General features: G+C 40.0%; 1 protein-coding gene across 4 annotated transcripts in view; it reads left to right on the forward strand.

Annotated features, from left to right (window-relative positions):
* The window catches only part of cltcl1 (clathrin, heavy chain-like 1), a 145,670-nt gene that overhangs the window by 42,294 nt on the left and 84,391 nt on the right, over positions 1-18,985 (forward strand). For 3 of the 4 annotated variants that reach the window (XM_067414540.1, XM_067414541.1, XM_067414542.1), the window contains exons 8-10: positions 798-998; positions 3,134-3,286; positions 4,937-5,059. In XM_067414540.1, coding sequence (XP_067270641.1) covers positions 798-998; positions 3,134-3,286; positions 4,937-5,059 — 477 coding nt within the window. The remainder of the gene's footprint in view (positions 1-797; positions 999-3,133; positions 3,287-4,936; positions 5,060-18,985) is intronic. The other variant, XM_067414543.1, reaches the window with a different exon arrangement.

Below are 18,985 nucleotides of genomic sequence, written 5' to 3' on the forward strand. Positions count from 1 at the left end.
TGTCCAGCCGCTGTAGTGAGATGGGCTGTGTGTCGATGTGTTTAGGGCCTTTATGGGTCTTGTGTGTGGGAATGTACTGAATGCCAATGGAGGCCTTTCTGAAGCCTTTCTCAGCTTTACACTAAAATATCTTCATTTGTGTTCTGAAGATGAACGGGTGTCCAACGACTTGAGGGGGAGGAATTAATGAAATAATTTTCATTTTTGCGTGAACTAACCCTTAAAGTGCTGAATATACGGAACTCGAAAAACACACTCAATTCACTTTCAACAAACACAAAAGGTTTAGCCTGACAATTCAGACCCACATTAAGATGTTTGACAGGACTCAATCCGAGGGGCGGGATAAACGGTTGTCTTTCAAACTCCCTCTGCACGCGATAGGATAGCGCTACACCAACCAGAGCAACGAAGGTGAAACAGAGCTTGTTGATAGATTAAACTTTCACCGTATCCGGTCTGCTAAACCCCGAACACATCTTCCCTTTTTAAGAATGACTTCAGTGCCGTTCTTTGTTCTTTTCTCAGAGAAAAGCTTAACTCCAAGTCTTCCAGAGTCGCGGTCAGAGCTGATTCGAAAGACCGCCGTTCGCCAGTTTAAGCCCCGCCCACTGACTCTATACACGATGTGATTTGCCTGACAAGAGTTTGGCGTTTACAGCTCAGACGTGTATTGAGAGTTGCTAGACGACACTCGCGGCAGATTAGATTTGCTGCCGCTAGGGTGCGTCGAGATTTCTAGGCTACAAAAGGTTTGCTGTGCTCTATGAATGCTCTCTCTCTGTGTGTATGGCCAGGGTGTGTTGCGTACGGCCGACACCATCCGCAAGTTCCAGGCGGTGCCGGCTCAGGGCGGTCAGGCCTCTCCACTGCTGCAGTATTTCGGGGTTCTGTTGGACCGCGGGCAGCTGAATAAGCTGGAGTCGGTGGAGCTCTGCAGGCCGGTGCTTCAGCAGGGACGCAAGCAGCTCCTGGAGAAGTGGCTCAAGGGAGAGAAGGTGTGCTATTAGCATTAGCTTAGCTCACTGATTACAAATCCATTCATTTTTTACCATTTTATTTCAACATACAGTATCTGTGCATTTATACAGTTTGTGGGAAAAAAAGTTAGACAGTATTTTCAGACAGATTTAACAAAATCTTAGCTTTTAGAGACGACCACCACAGATGTTTTTGTTAAAATATATATATTTCTTTTATTAAATTATTTTATTATTTAAAATGACTTAACATTTTTTTTTTTTTTACAAAAAGTTTTTTGTTATTTTGGCTTAACATGAAATTTAAATCGATGGGCTTAAGATCCATCCATCCGTCTATCATTCCTTCTATCCATCATCCATCCATCCATCTGTCTTATATTCCATTCGTCATCCATCCGTCTATCATTCTTTCTATCATCCATCCATCATCCATCCGTCTATCGTTCTTTCTAGCCATCATCCATCCAACATCCATCTGTCTATCGTTCTTTCTATCCATCATCCAACATCCATCTGTCTATCGTTCTTTCTATCCATCATCCATCCAACATCCATCTGTCTATCATTCTTTCTAGCCATCATCCATCCAACATCCATCTGTCTATCGTTCTTTCTATCCATCATCCATCCAACATCCATCTGTCTATCGTTCTTTCTAGCCATCATCCATCCAACATCCATCTGTCTATCGTTCTTTCTATCCATCATCCATCCAACATCCATCTGTCTATCGTTCTTTCTAGCCATCATCCATCCAACATCCATCTGTCTATCGTTCTTTCTATCCATCATCCAACATCCATCTGTCTATCGTTCTTTCTATCCATCATCCATCCATCCGTCTGTCTATCATTCTTTCTAGTCATCATCCATCCATCCATCCGTCTGTCTATCATTCTTTCTATCCATCATCCAACATCCATCTGTCTATCGTTCTTTCCATCATTCATCCATCCATCCGTCTGTCTATCATTCTTTCTATCATCCATCCATCATCCATCCGTCTATCGTTCTTTCTAGCCATCATCCATCCAACATCCATCCGTCTATCGTTCTTTCTAGCCATCATCCATTCAACATCCATCTGTCTATCGTTCTTTCTATCCATCATCCATCCATCCATCCGTCTGTCTATCATTCTTTCTAGTCATCATCCATCCATCCATCCGTCTGTCTATCATTCTTTCTATCATCCATCCATCATCCATCCGTCTATCGTTCTTTCTAGCCATCATCCATCCAACATCCATCTGTCTATCGTTCTTTCTATCCATCATCCATCCATCCATCCGTCTGTCTATCATTCTTTCTAGTCATCATCCATCCATCCATCCGTCTGTTTATCATTCTTCCTATCCATCATCCAACATCGATCTGTCTATCGTTCTTTCCATCATTCATCCATCCATCCGTCTGTCTATCATTCTTTCTAGTCATCATCCATCCATCCATCCGTCTGTCTATCATTCTTTCTATCATCCATCCATCATCCATCCGTCTATCGTTCTTTCTAGCCATCATCCATCCAACATCCATCTGTCTATCGTTCTTTCTATCCATCATCCATCCATCCATCCGTCTGTTTATCATTCTTCCTATCCATCATCCAACATCGATCTGTCTATCGTTCTTTCCATCATCCATCCATCCATCCGTCTGTCTATCATTCTTTCTAATCATCATCCATCCATCCATCCGTCTGTTTATCATTCTTTCTATCCATCATCCAACATCCATCTGTCTATCGTTCTTTCCATCATTCATCCATCCATCCATACTGTTTTGAGAATAATTAAATTTGAATGCTTGAAATGTGCAATTGGTTGGACATAGTTTCCACTTACCGCAAAATGACCGGTGCTACTTTTTGTTTAAGTTTTAGTCATTTTGTAACATGCTTTTGACATTAATCATTTATTTTTCATATTTTAATGCTTCTAGATAGATTTATTTCCAGTTTTATTTCATTTAGTTGCGATGACAACTACATTTTAAAATTTATATTTAATTTTATTTCAGCTTTTTGATAGTTACCAAAATGTTTTATTAGTTCTAGTTTTAGTATTAGTTAACAAAAGCAACACTGAAAATGACTCATGCGTGTTGGATTGCTGTCCTGTTGGTGATCGTTTTCCCATGATGCCCTGCAGCTGGAGTGCTCGGAGGAGTTGGGGGATCTGGTGAAGGCCGCTGACATCACTCTGGCCCTCAGTGTTTATCTCCGGGCCAATGTTCCCGCTAAAGTCATTCAGTGCTTCGCTGAGACCGGTCAATTCCAGAAGATCGTCCTCTATGCTAAGAAGGTAACGGCTTTCTTTTAAAGTGCCCTATTATGCTATTTTAACGCTTCCTAGTTTTGTTTTTAGTCTCCTACGATAGTTTTGCATGCATCCATGGCCAAAAACATTGCAGCATTAGCTCTTTTCTCACTGTGTTTGAAACGTTTCGATCAAGGATTCAGTCTCTCTAAACCCCGCCTTTTGAAGAGATGCTTTGCTCTGATTGGTGAGAGATGGCCCAGTCTGATGTGATTGGCCGGAACCCAAACGCTCATTATCATATCTGAATCTCAGCTCATGACACACAATGACACACTGCAAAAAATGCATTTCTAACTTAGTATTTTGTCTTGTTTCTAGTCTAAATATCTAAAAATTCTTACATTAAGAAAAATTTACTAGACAAGTAAAAAATTATTGTCTTTCTTTTTTTTGGGGGGGGGGGGGGGGGGATTACTCAAAATGAAGAGAGTTCAGCTTAAAATCAGCTAAATAATCTGCCAATGGGGTAAGTAAAATATTTTTATTTTAAGATTATTTTTCTTTTTCCATTGGCAGATTGTTTAGCTTATTTTAAGCAAAAGCTCTTTTCATTTTGAGTTATTTTTCCCCAAAACAAAACAATTACTTATGTTTGTCTAGTAAATACTTCCTGTTATAAGAATTTTTAGATGTTTGGACTAGATACAAGACAAAAATACTAAGTAAGAAAAGCATTTTTTTTGCAGTGCATGAACAATAACGATTGTGTGGGTTTTACTGTATCAATCTCAGCAGAAAGCAGCATCTTCTCCACATGAACAACACCAACAAAACTCTCAAATACAACTACAGTGATTGAGGGCGGGGCAAAGAGACAATCTTTGAAACTTTGCAGATCTTTTACATTCACAAACAGCTCTATTACACTATACATGAAAGATAATATCCTAAAAAGTATAATAGGAGCACTTTAAAGGGGTAGTTCACTTTAAAATGAAAATTCTGTCATCCTTTACTCACCCTCAAGTTGATTCAAATCCTTCTTTCTTCAGCTGAACACACGGGAAGATATTTTGAAGAATGTCAGTGTAATAACGTTCGTAGAAATGGGAAGGAAGGAGGCGGGAACCGGCGAACATTCAACAACTTTTATTAAATAAACAAAACGAAAGTAAACCGCGGGCAGCCCCTCACAGACGACTGCCCGCACACACATAACAAAACAAACAAAACTCAACGTAAAACCCAGACCTGGTCCTCTCTCGTCTTGGACTGGTGTCGCTCGTCCTTAAATGCCCCCGAGCTCCCTCATGAGAGGACTCGAGACCGGTGTGGCTCGCAGGTGACGCTCTTTCGCAATCACGTCTCACTCGCCTCCTCCCATGTCTCTCGCTCGTTCATCTCGCCACAGTCAGTTACTAAACAGTTAACTGGAGCCATTGACTTCCATAGTATTTTTTTTTTTCCAACTATGGAAGTCAATGGCTCTAGTTAACTGATTGGTTACTGACATTCCTCAAAATATCTTCCCTTGTGTTCAGCTGAAGAAAGAAATTCATCCAGGTTTGAAACAACTTGAGGGTGAGTAAAAGATGACAGAATTTACATTTTAAAGTGAACTATCCCTTTAAAGCACTCAATTCCAATGTGTCTGGTGTGATGTGATTGACATGTGGTGTTGTTTCGGGGCAGATGGGATATTCTCCAGACTGGGTGATGTTGTTAAGGAGTGTGATGAGATCCGGTCCTGATCAGGGCCTTCAGTTTGCTCAGATGCTGGTTCAGGATGAAGAACCGCTGGTCAACATCAGCCAGGTATATTCACTGTCTAGACTCAAGACGCAAGTTTTTGTTCTTGTCCTTCATGCTGAGGCCCATTTCACACACACTCTGTCTGCAGAGCGTATGCAGTGTGTATTTTTTCCCGTACCCATGTTACCGGATTACAGCTTTCACACTGCACGCGGATGCGATCCGTCAGTCCGTTCCAGGAGCGGTGCGGCGATCGTTTCCGTACCGAGTCTTATTTTCTGCTGCATTAAAGTGACAGCACTGCAAAAAATGCTTTTCTTACTTATTAGGGCCCAAGCCCTGAAAGGGCGCAGAGCCCTATTGTTCTTCTAAGGATTATTATTATTATTAGGGCCCAAGCCCTGAAAGGGCGCAGAGCCCTATTGTTCTTCTAAGGATTATTTTTTGTTATTAGGGCCCAAGCCCTGAAAGGGCGCAGAGCCCTATTGTTCTTCTAAGGATTATTAGGGCCCAAGCCCTGAAAGGGCGAAGAGCCCTATTGTTCTTCTAAGGATTATTTGTTATTATTATTTATTATTATTTTTTTACGCGACTATTTGGGCATTTTTGGGGCCCTTCCCGTGCTCGAAAACTCTTGAAACTTTGCACACGCATCAGAATGCGCGGCCATCAGGGCCGGGCTGAGGCTGGGACCCGGGCGTGGCAGGGGGGCTCGACAGCGCCCCCTAAAGTGGGCTCTGAAAACGTGGTCTATAAATAAAACCGACTTGCACGTACATATATGAAACTCGGTACACATATAGAGCTCATCGGGCCGAACAACTTTCGTGCTCTAAGTTATGCGTCAGCCCAACAGGAAGTGAGCTATTAGGGGTTGTTGAACGCATGCTGTGGAACGCATGCTGTGGAATTTGCGATACTCCTCCTAGACGATTCACCCGATCAGCACCAAACTTGGTCAGCGTGAAGTCAACACACTGAGGATGCCAAATTGCGAGCAACTTTTTGATATCTCAAACGGTTAGGCCGTGGCGAAGAGACGAATTTATGGCGAGAAAAGGGAAACAGGAAGTGTGTTATAACTTCTGCATACATTAATTCATTTTGATGAAACTTCAGCTGTGTGTTCGTTGTAGGAGGCCGATCACATGGATATGTCATTTGTGAGTCAAAGTTATAGCGCCACCAACTGGCAGCAGGAAGTGTGTCACTTTCAAAATTGCTTTAAATCCCTATCTTATTTTCACCCGATTCACTTCAAACTTCATCAGTATAATGTCAAAACATGGCAGATATAGACATATGAATGGATTCCTGATTCTTGAAATACTGTTGTCATGGCAACGTGTCAAAGTCTAATAATCTTTTTATGTGTTTTTGAGACTCTTAGCATGCTTGAAATTGCATGAAACTCAACACACACATCAGACATGCTGTCCAGAAGATGCAAGCAAAGATTCAGAAACGGGCGTGGTAGAGAGGCTCAATAGCGCCATCTTTTGTCCAAAGTGGGGGGTTAGTTTTATCTACAGTCACCAAACTCGGTATATATATTGTACTTTTCGAGCCGGACAACTTTCTAATTTACTGTCATTAGCTCTGACCAACAGGAAGTTAGATAATCTGGTTTGAAAATGAGAAAAAGTGAAAAGCGAGCTCTGAGTTTTTACCTTCTCATCAAAAGCGATTCATTCAATCTCCTCCAAACTCGGACAACATGAAGTAAATATACAGAAGATGCTAAAATGTGAACGGTTATTGGATATCTCAAACGGTGTTCCCTTAGCAAAAGCCTAAAAAACACAAAATAAGCACACCAGTGCCTGGTTCATAAATAAGGCTATACTCCCACCTGCTGGTTATTCTATATAATCACAGTTTTTTTTTTCTTTTTTTTTCTCAACACTTATGCTCTCATTTAAATGACCAGTAGAGGGCAATATTGTATAAGTTTTCAAGCAAAAAACCTTGCCTCTGTGTGTGTGTGTGTGTGTGTGTGTGTGAATGGTTTTTTAGCCTGGTGGGGACTTAAACCTGAATGCACAAAGACTCATGGGGACTTCCCAATGGGTACAAAAGCTTATAAATCATACAGAATGAGTTACTTTGAAAATGTGAAAATGCAGAAAGTTTTGTGTGATGGGTAGGTTTAGGGTAGGAGCAGTGTAGGAGGACAGAATATATGGTTTGTACAGTATAAAAACCATTAAGTCTATGGTGAGTCCCCAGAAAGATAGCACACCAGAGACCAGACATGTGACTCTGACTGTGTGTGTGTGTGTGTGTGTGTGTGTGTGTGTGTGTGTGTGTGTGTGTGTGTGTGTGTGTGTCTGATGGGGGATGGGTGCCAGTTGCATTTTGATGAGGAAAAGATTAGCTCTTTTATTGCTGTGTGCTTTGGCCAGCATTAAAGGATAAATATATATATATATATATATATATATATATATATATATATATATATATATATATATATATATATATATATATATATTTCTGGGTTTGAATAAAAAAATGGAAAAAGTATGGAACCAGTTAATTTGTAGAGCATTGACAATATCGTTTTATATAATTAGTTTCGTAATTGTGAAAATACAAATATAAAAAGACCTTTAGATAAATACTAAAGTCAACTCGGTCAACATGAAACAAAGGACACTGAAGATTTGACAGGCATTGACAATATTTTTTATATAATTAGTTTAATAATTGTGTTAATACAAAGAAGGTGGGAGTATAGCCTTATTTATGAACACGGCTGGATAAGTCTTTGAGAAAAATGTAAAAAAATAAAACACTTGGCTAGTTTTATCTATAGTCACCAAACTCAGAAAGAATAAAAATGTAAAATGAATGTACTTTTTGTATTTTTTTTATCAATATATTGGTTTTCTTTAACATTTTGTATTTGAAGATTAATTCTTAAAACTAAAATACTAACATAAAAAAAACACATTTGAGTTTCTTTTTCAAATAATTTTCTCTGACCATTTAGATTTTATTATTTTTTGTTTAAAATCTTGTTCAATATTCATGTTTTTCTAGCCTGGTGGGGACTTCAACCTGAATGCACACAGACTCATGGGGACTCGTGTCACTGTAGGGACCTAAATTGAGGTCCCAATGGGTACAAAAGCTTATAAATCACACAGAATGAGTTCTTTTGAGAATGTACATTTAATTTTTTGTTTCAAATCTTGTTCAATCGGAATCAGACTATGCCTCTCTCTTTCTGTCTGTCCTTACCCCCCCCCCCCCCCCACTCTCTCAGGCTCACTCTGTGTGTGTGTGTGTGCGTGTGTGTGTGCGTGAGTGTGTGTGGTGGGAGGGGGGTCTCTCTCACTCTGTGTGTGTGTGTGTGTGTGTGTGTGTGTGTGTGTGTGTGTCACCTTGTCTCTTGATTGTCATAATTTAACGCTTTTATATCATAGGCTATCACAAATAGCTATCACTTTGATGTGAAAAATAAGTTAAAAAAACCACACAAAATATAACATATCTTTAAAAAATATACAGGCCTTCTGGACTTACAAAATTGTGCATGTATATTACTCTTACCTGACACTGATATTAAAATCATTTTTGTGGTTTCTGCGATTTAGATTTATTTATTTATTTATATTTTTAAAAATATTGAATGCCACACATATTAAAATAAAAAACATGCATGCTATTTACTGCATAAGACTGGTGAACAAACAGAAGCTACGGTAGGTCAAAAACACAAAGAGAAGTCTAAGGATAATACAACTTCAGCATTTGGACAGTGTTCTGCACTCATTTTGAAATTGACATTTGACATCATCTGACATAAAATTAGTGAACAAAATGTAATTGATCTCAGAGATGTGAGTGTTGTGGTTCCTGGTCATAGCAGCACCAGTTGCTGCAGTTAATGAGGTGAATTCAAATGACTTTGACATAGTCCTTTTATTTTTTCCCATATTAAATGCCTATTGGCCTTCTGCGCACAGTTAAGCTGATGCCACCGGGGTGGCGGTGCCCCCGGCTTGGGCCCGTCATCGCTGCTCGCAGCTTTAATTATTATTATTATTATTATTATTATTATTATTTTAACCCGACTATTTGGGCATTTTTGGGGCCCTTCCCATGCTCGAAAACTCTTGAAACTTTGCACACGCATCAGAATGCGCGGCCATCAGGGCCGGGCTGAGGCTGGGACCCGGGCGTGGCAGGGGGGCTCGACAGCGCCCCCTAAAGTGGGGTCTGAAAACGGGGTCTATAAATAAAACACACTTGCACGTACATATATGAAACTCGGTACACATATAGAGCTCATCGGGCCGAACAACTTTCGTGCTCTAAGTTATGTGTCAGCCCAAACAGGAAGTGAGCTATTATGGGTTGTTCGGAAAACGCATGCTGTGGAATTTGCGATACTCCTCCTAGACGATTCACCCGATCAGCACCAAACTTGGTCAGCATGAAGTCAAGACACTGAGGATGCTAAATTGCAAGCAACTTTTTGATATCTCAAACGGTTTGGCCGTGGCGAAGAGACAAATTTATAGCGAGAAAAAGGAAACAGGAAGTGTGTTATTTACATTTACATTTACATTTACATTTAATCATTTAGCAGACGCTTTTATCCAAAGCGACTTACAAAAAAGGGGAGAGCAATAGAAGCAACGGAACAGACAAGGCCAAAAACCTGTAAGAGCTGTAAGAAATCTCAATTAATTAGCACAATACACAATTTTTTTTTTTTTTTTTTTTTTAAAAGACAGACATCTACAACAAAAACTCACGTCCGCACAGTGCCGAACACTGGATTTTGATAGCTAAGATAGCTACAACCCATTAGGACTAAGGCTGTTGCCCCAGCTGTTGTCGTTAATGCAGATTCAGTGGCCCAATGGGTTGGTTTTGTATTCTAGCTAAACGCGCAGCAATAGCCATCTACAACAAAAACTCACGTACGCAATATACAGAACACTGGATTCTGATAGTTATGATTACTATGTAACATACCCGCCTGAAGGCGCAAATCCGGATGAGAGACGTAGATATGATCCCGGAGTGTACGCTTTTGGTCGTTGCTGTGGTGATCAGTAAGTGCTATTCTGTATTGGTCAAGTGCAAATGGAAAAGATGTGTCTTAAGATGTTTTTTAAGAATGGCTACAGACTCGGCAGCACGAATTGAGATCGGCAGGTCATTCCACCAGGTAGGAACGGTCCAGGAAAATGTCCGTGAGAGCGATTTCATGCCTCTTTGGGATGGAACCACGAGGCGCCGCTCGTTCGCAGAACGCAAGCTTCTGGAGGGTGTGTAAGTCTGAACAAGTGAATTTAGGTATATTGGTGCCGAGCCAGAGGTTGTTTTGTAGGTGTTATAACTTTTGCATACATTAATTCATTTTGATGAAACTTCAGCTGTGTGTTCGTTGTAAGAGGCCGATCACATGGATATGACTTTTGTGAGTCAAAGTTATAGCGCCACCAACTGGCAGCAGGAAGTGTCACTTTTGTCCAAAGTGGGGGGTTAGTTTTATCTACATTCACCAAACTCGGTATTTATATTGTACTTTTCGAGCCGGACAACTTTCTAATTTACAGTCATTAGCTCTGACCAACAGGAAGTCAGATAATTTGGTTGGAAGATAACACAAAGTGGAAAGCGAGCTCTGAGTTTTTACCCTCTCCTCAAAAGCGATTCATTCAATCTCCTCCAAACTCGGACAACATGAAGTAAATATACAGAAGATGCTAAAATGCGAACGGTTATTGGATATCTCAAACGGTTTTCCCTTAGTAAAAGCCTAAAAAAGACCAAATTGGGACACAAGTAATGGTTCAAAAATAAGGCTATACTCCCACCTGCTGGTTATTCTATATATCACACTGTGTTTTTTTCTGTTTTTTCAACACTTATGCTCTCCCTTAAATGACCAGTAGAGGGCAATATTGTATAAGTTTTCAAGCAAAAAACCTTGCCTCTGTGTGTGTGTGTGAATGGTTTTCTAACCTGGTGGGGACTTAAACCTGAATGCACACAGACTCATGGGGACTTCCCAATGGGTACAAAAGCTTATAAATCAGACAGAATGAGTAACTTTGAAAATGTGAAAATGCAGAAAGTTTCCTGTGATGGGCAGGGGCAGTGTAGGACAGAATATATGGTTTATACAGCATAAAAACCATTACATCTATGCTGAGTCCCCAAAAAGATGGTGAACCAGACGTGTGTGTGTGTGTGTGTGTGTGTGTGTGTGTGTGTGTGTGTGTGTGTGTGTGTGTGTGTGTGTGTTTGTTGGGAGGGGGGGGGGTGGTGGATGGGCTGAGCTTAGCTGATAAGGGTTGCCTGCAGCATACTTCAGCATTACTACTGTGTGTGTGTGTGTGTGTGTGTGTGTGTGTGTGTGTGTGTGTGTGTGTGTGTGTGTGTGTGTGTGTGTGTGTGTGTGTGTGTGTGTGTGTGTGTGTGTGTGTGTGTGTGTGTGTGTGTGTGTGTGTGTTATTTTTTCTAGCCTGGTGGGGACTTCAACCTGAATGCACACAGACTCATGGGGACACGTGTCACTGATTTCTACCGTGTGTGTGTGTGTGTGTGTGTGTGTGTGTGTGTGTGTGAGCCACTCTTCTGTCTAAAACGATTACCTCTCAATGCTGTGCTTTGGCCTGCATTAAAGGATTAAACATATTATTCTGGGTTTGAATAAAAAAATAAATGTATAAAACCAGTTTATTTGTAGGGCATTGACAATATTGTTTTATATAATTAGTTACCCCCCCCCCCCCTCAGGATCACTCTGTGTGTGTGTGTGTGTGTGTGTGTGTGTGTGTGTGTGTGTGTGTGTGTGTGTGTGTGTGTGTGTGTGTGTGTGTGGAGGGGGTCTCTCTCACTCTGTGTGTCACCTTGTCTCTTGTTTTTTTAAATAATTTAACCCTTTCACACCATAGGCTATCAAAAATATCTATCACTTTATTGTGAAAATAAGTAAAAAACTAAAACATATATTATATCTTAAATTAAATACTGGTCTTCTGAACTTACAAAATTTTGAGCTGCAAAAAAATACATTTGCACATAATTGAAAGTGATATCCTAATACTTTTAATTGTTTTCTATAACATGGGCTTTAAAGAAGGTAATGTGCCGTGTTTGCAAAGATCACGTATGACACCTCTTTAAACTAATTATTTATTGATAGAATTCAAATGGATAAAAAAAAAAATTCACATGATCTTATAAAAGTGGCTGTTTATAATAAACTTACATAAATTATATGCACGCATATTACTCTTCCCTGACATTGATATTAAAATCATTGTTGCGGTCTCTGATTTGGCAAATTTATTTTTAAGAGAAGTGTAAGGATAATACAACTTCAGCATTTGGACAGTGTTCTGCACTCATTTTGAAATTGACATTTGACATCATCTGACATAAAATTAATGAATAAAATGTAATTGATCTCAGAGATGTGACTGTTGTGGTTCCTGGTCATAGCAGCACCAGTTGCTGCAGTTAATGAGGTGAATTCAAATGACTTTGACATAATCTCTTTATTTATTTTTTCCCATATTAAATGCCTATTGCCTGCTGTGCACAGTTAAGCTGATGCCACCGGGGTGGCGGTGCCCCCGGCTTGGGCCCGTCATCGCTGCTCGCAGCTTTAATTATTATTATTATTATTATTATTATTATTATTATTATTTTAACCCGACTATTTGGGCATTTTGGGGGCCCTTCCCATGCTCGAAAACTCTTGAAACTTTGCACACGCATCAGAATGCGCGGCCATCAGAGCCGGGCTGAGGCTGGGACCCGGGCGTGGCAGGGGGGCTCGACAGCGCCCCCTAAAGTGGGGTCTGAAAACGTGGTCTATAAATGAAACACACTTTCACGTACACATATGAAACTCGGTACACATATAGAGTTCATCGGGCCGAACAACTTTCGTGCTCTAAGTTATGTGTCAGCCCAACAGGAAGTGAGCTATTATGGGTTGTTCAGAAAACGCATGCTGTGGAATTTGCGATACTCCTCCTAGACGATTCACCCGATCAGCACCAAACTCGGTCAGCATGAAGTCAAGACACTGAGGATGCTAAATTGCAAGCAACTTTTTGATACCTCGAACGGTTTGGCCGTGGCGAAGAGACAAATTTATGGCGAGAAAAGGGAAACAGGAAGTGTGTTATAACTTTTGCATACATTAATTCATTTTGATGAAACTTCAGCTGTGTGTTCGTTGTAAGAGGCCGATCACATGGATATGACTTTTGTGAGTCAAAGTTATAGCGCCACCAACTGGCAGCAGGAAGTGTGTCACTTTTGTCCAAAGTGGGGGGTTAGTTTTATCTGCAGTCACCAAACTCGGTATATATATTGTACATTTCGAGCCGGACAACTTTCTAATTTACAGTCATTAGCTCTGACCAACAGGAAGTCAGATAATTTGGTTGGAAGATAACAAGAAGTGGCAAAGCGAGCTCTGAGTTTTTACCTTCTCCTCAAAAGCGATTCATTCAATCTCCTCCAAACTCGGACAACATGAAGTAAATATACAGAAGATGCTAAAATGCGAACGGTTATTGGATATCTCAAACGGTGGTCCCGTAGCAAAAGCCTAAAAAACACAAAATAAGAACACAAGTGCCTGGTTCATAAATAAGGCTATACTCCCACCTGCTGGTTATTCTCTATATCACACTGTTTTTTTTTTTTTTTTTTTCAACACTTATGCTCTCACTTAAATGACCAGTAGAGGGCAATATTGTATAAGTTTTCAAGCAGAAAAACGTGCCTCTGTTTGTGTGTGTGAATGGTTTTCTAACCTGGTGGGGACTTAAACCTGAATGCACACAGACTCATGGGGACTTCCCAATGGGTACAAAAGCTTATAAATCAGACAGAATGAGTTCTTTTGAAAAGGTGAAAATGCAGAAAGTTGTGTGATGGGTAGGTTTAGGGGTAGGAGCAGTGTATGAGGACAGAATATATGGTTTGTACAGCATAAAAACCATTACATCTATGGTGAGTCCCCAGAAAAAGATAGTGAACCAGACATGAGTGTGTGTGTGTGTGTGTGTGTGTGTGAGGGGCAGGGGCAGGGGTGGGGGGGTGAAGGGGGGTGTTGTGGATGGGGGGATGGGCTGAGCTGATTTGAGTTGCCTGCAGCATACTTCAGCATTACTACTGTGTGTGTGTGTGTGTGTGTGTGTGTGTGTGTGTGTGTGTGTGTGTGTGTGTGTGTGTGTGTGTGTGTGTGTTGTTCTAGCCTGGTGGGGACTTCAACCTGAATGCACACAGACTCATGGGGACACATGTCACTGTAGGGGCCTAAATTGAGGTCCCAATGGGTACAAAAGCTTATAAATCATACAGAATGAGTTCTTTTGAAAATGTAAAAATGCAGAAAGTTTTGTGAAATGGGAAGGTTTAGGGGTAGGGGCAGGAGGACAGAATATATGGTTTGTAAAGCATAAAAACCATTACGTCTATGAGTCCCCAGAAAGATAGTGAACCAGACATGAGTGTGTGTGTGTGTGTGTGTGTGTGTGTGTGTGTGTGTGTGTGTGTGTGTGTGTGTGTGTGTGTGTGTGTGTGTGTGTGTGTGTGTGTGTGTGTGCGTGCGTGTGCGCTAAAAAGATTACCTCTCAATGCTGTGCTTTGGCCTGCATTAAAGGATAAAACATATTATTCTGGGTTTGAATAAAAAAATAAATGTATAAAACCAGTTTATTTGTAGGGCATTGACAATATTGTTTTATATAATTAGTTAAATAATTGTGTTAATACAAATAATTATTAAACATATAAATATTTTAAAAAAATTACTAACAAAGGAAAAAACACATTTAATTGTCTTTTTCAACAAAAAGTAATTGGTGTGTGTAACTTAAAAATGAGAAGATTAATGTTTAAGGACAAAAATGATAACCAATGAGCTACCGGTATATAGAATAACCAGAAGTTGGAAGTGTAGCCTTATTTAGTAACCAGGTTGGATATGTCCTAGGGAACACTGTTTTGAAGATAAAACTATTGTTGTTATTGCAAAACTGTGTTTTCAGACAGTGAAATAAAAACAATGATCTCTCACTGTTTAGATTTTGTGTCTGTCATTCCCCCTCCCCCCTCCCTCTCCCTCTCCCTCTCTTAGGATCACTATGTGTGTGTGTGTGTGTGTGTGTGTGTGTGTGTGTGTGTGTGTGTGTGTGTGTGTGTGTGTGTGTGGAGGGGGTCTCTCTCACTCTGTGTGTGTGTCACCTTTTCTCTTGTGTTTTCATAATTTAACCCTTTCATATCATAGGCTATCACAAATATATATCACTTTATTGTGAAAAATAAGTAAAAAACAAAAACATATATTATATCTTTAATTAAATACTGGTCTTCTGAACTTACAAAATTTTGAGCTGCAAAAAAATATATTTGCACATAATTGAAAGTGATGTCCCAATACTTTTAATTGTTTTCTATAACATGGGCTTTAAAGAAGGTCATGTGCTGTGTTTGCAAAGATCACGTATGACACCTCTTTAAACTAATTATTTAATGATAAAATAATTCCATAAATTTTATGCACGCATATTACTCTTACCTGACACTGATATTAAAATCATTGTTGCGGTCTCTGTGATTTGGCTTAATTTATTTTTAAGAGAAGTGTAAGGATAATACAACTTCAGCATTTGGACAGTATTCTGCACTCATTTGAAATTGACATTTGACATCACCTGACATAAAATTAATGAATAAAATGTAATTGATCTCAGAGATGTGAGTGTTGTGGTTCCTGGTCATAGCAGCACCAGTTGCTGCAGTTAATGAGGTGAATTCATTTGACTTTGACATAGTCCCTTTATTTATTTTTTCCCATATTAAATGCCTATTGGCCTGCTGTGCACAGTTAAGCTGATGCCACCGGGGTGGCGGTGCCACCGGCTTGGGCCCGTCATCGCTGCTCGCAGCTTTAATTATTATTATTATTTATTATTATTATTTTTTTACGCGACTATTTGGGCATTTTCGGGGCCCTTCCCATGCTCGAAAACTCTTGAAACTTTGCACACGCGTCAGAATGCGCGGCCATCAGGGCCGGGCTGAGGCTGGGACCCGGGCGTGGCAGGGGGGCTCGACAGCGCCCCCTAAAGTGGGGTCTGAAAACGTGGTCTATAAATCAAACCAACTTCCACGTATATATATGAAACTCGGTACACATATAGACCTCATCGTGCCGAACAACTTTCGTGCTCTAAGTTATGCGTCAGCCCAACAGGAAGTGAGCTATTATGGGTTGTTCGGAAAACGCATGCTCTGGAATTTGCGATACTCCTCCTAGACGATTTACCCGATCAGCACCAAACTCGGTCAGCATGAAGTAAAGACACTGAGGATGCTAAATTGCGAGCAACTTTTTGATATCTCAAACGGTTTGGCCGTGGCGAAGAGACGAATTTATGGCGAGAAAAAGGAAACAGGAAGTGTGTTATAACTTTTGCATACATTAATTCATTTTGATGAAACTTCAGCTGTGTGTTCGTTGTAAGAGGCCGATCACATGGATATGACTTTTGTGAGACAAAGTTATAGCGCCACCAACTGGCAGCAGGAAGTGTGTCACTTTCAAAATTGCTTTAAATCCCCATCTTATTTTCACCCGATTTACTTCAAACTTCATCGGTATAATGTCAAAACATGGCAGATATAGACATATGAATGGATTCCTGATTCTAGAAAAACTGTTGTCATGGCAACGTGTCAAAGTCTAATAATCTTTTTTGGTGTTTTTGAGACTCTTCACATGCTTGAAATTGCATGAAACTCAACACACACATCAGACATGCTGTCCAGAAGATGCAAGCAAAGATTCAGAAACGGGCGTGGTAGAGGGGCTCAGTAGCGCCATCTTTTGTCCAAAGCGGGGGGTTAGTTTTATCTACAGTCACCAAACTCGGTATATATATTGTACATTTTGAGCCGGACAACTTTCTAATTTACAGTCATTAGCTCTGACCAACAGGAAGTCAGATAATTTGGTTGGAAGATAACAAGAAGTCGAAAGCGAGCTCTGAGTTTTTACCTTCTCCTCAAAAGCGATTCATTCAATCTCCTCCAAACTCGGACAACATGAAGTAAATATACAGAAGATGCTAAAATGCGAACGGTTATTGGATATCTCAAACGGTGTTCCCGTAGCAAAAGCCTAAAAAAGACAAAGTAAGCACACAAGTGCCTGGTTCATAAATAAGGCTATACTCCCACCTGCTGGTTATTCTATATAATCACAGTTTTTTTTTTTTTTCAACACTTATGCTCTCACTTAAATGACCAGTAGAGGGCAATATTGTATAAGTTTTCAAGCAAAAAACCTTGCCTCTGTGTGTGTGTGAGAATGCTTTTCTAGCCTGCTGGGGACTTAAACCTGAATGCACACAGACTCATGGGGACTTCCCAATGGGTAGAAAAGCTTATAAATCAGACAGAATGAGTTACTTTGAAAATGCAGAAAGTTTCCTGTGATGGGTAGGGGCAGTGTAGGAGGACAGAATATATGGTTTGTACAGCATAAAAACCATTACGTCTATGCTGAGTCCCCAAAAAGATAGTGAACCAGACATGAGTGTGAGTGTGTGTGTGAGTGTGTGTGTGTGTGTGTGTGTGTGTGTGTGTTGGGAGGGGGAGGGGGGAGGGAGGGGGTGGATGGGCTGAGCTTATAAGGGTTGCCTGCAGCATACTTCAGCATTACTACTGTGTGTGTGTGTGTGTGTGTGTGTGTGTGTGTGTGTGTGTGTGTGTGTGTGTGTGTGTGTGTGTGTGTTATTTTTTCTAGCCTGGTGGGGACTTCAACCTGAATGCAAACAGACACATGGGGACACGTGTCACTGATTTCTACAGTGTGTGTGTGTGTGTGTGTGTGTGTGTGAGCCACTCTTCTGTCTAAAACGATTACCTCTCAATGTTGTGCTTTGGCCTGCATTAAAGGATTAAACATATTCTGGGTTTGAATAAAAAAATAAATGTATAAAACCAGTTTATTTGTAGGGCATTGAGAATATTGTTTTATATAATTAGTTACCCCCCCCCCCCCAGGATCACTCTGTGTGTGTGTGTGTGTGTGTGTGTGTGTGTGTGTGTGTGTGTGTGTGTGTGTGTGTGTGTTAGTGTGTGTGTGTGTGTGTTAGTGTGTGTGTGTGTCTGGAGGGGGTCTCTCTCACTCTGTGTGTGTCACCTTGTCTCTTGTTTTTTAATAATTTAACAATTTCATATAGGCTATCACAAATATCTATCACTTTATTGTGAAAAATAAGTAAAAAACTAAAACATATATTATATCTTTAATTAAATACTGGTCTTCTGAACTTACAAAATTTGAGCTGCAAAAAATACATTTGCACATAATTAAAAGTGATATCCTAATACTTTTAATTGTTTTCTATAACATGGGCTTTAAAGAAGGTCATGTGCTGTGTTTGCAAAGATCACGTATGACACCTCTTTAAACTAATTATTTATTGATAGAATTTAAATGGATAAAAAATAATAATTTCACATGATCTTATAAAAGTGGATGTTTATAATAAAGTTCCATAAATTATATGCACGCATATTACTCTTACCTGACACTGATATTAAAATCATTGTTGCGGTCTCTGTGATTTGGCTTAATTTATTTTCAAGAGAAGTGTAAGGATAATACAACATCAGCATTTGGACAATATTCTGCACTCATTTTGAAATTGACATTTGACATCATCTGACATAAAATTAATGAATAAAATGTAATTGATCTCAGAGATGTGAGTGTTGTGGTTCCTGGTCATAGCAGCACCAGTTGCTGCAGTTAATGAGGTGAATTCAAATGACTTTGACATAGTCCCTTTATTTATTTTCCCATATTAAATGCCTATTGGCCTTCTGTGCACAGTTAAGCTGATGCCACCGGGGTGGCGGTGCCCCCGGCTTGGGCCCGTCATCGCTGCTCGCAGCTTTAATTATTATTATTATTATTATCTT

This window comes from Pseudorasbora parva, chromosome 13 (assembly GCF_024679245.1).
Source record: "Pseudorasbora parva isolate DD20220531a chromosome 13, ASM2467924v1, whole genome shotgun sequence".
In the NCBI taxonomy this organism is placed as follows: Eukaryota; Metazoa; Chordata; class Actinopteri; order Cypriniformes; family Gobionidae; genus Pseudorasbora; species Pseudorasbora parva.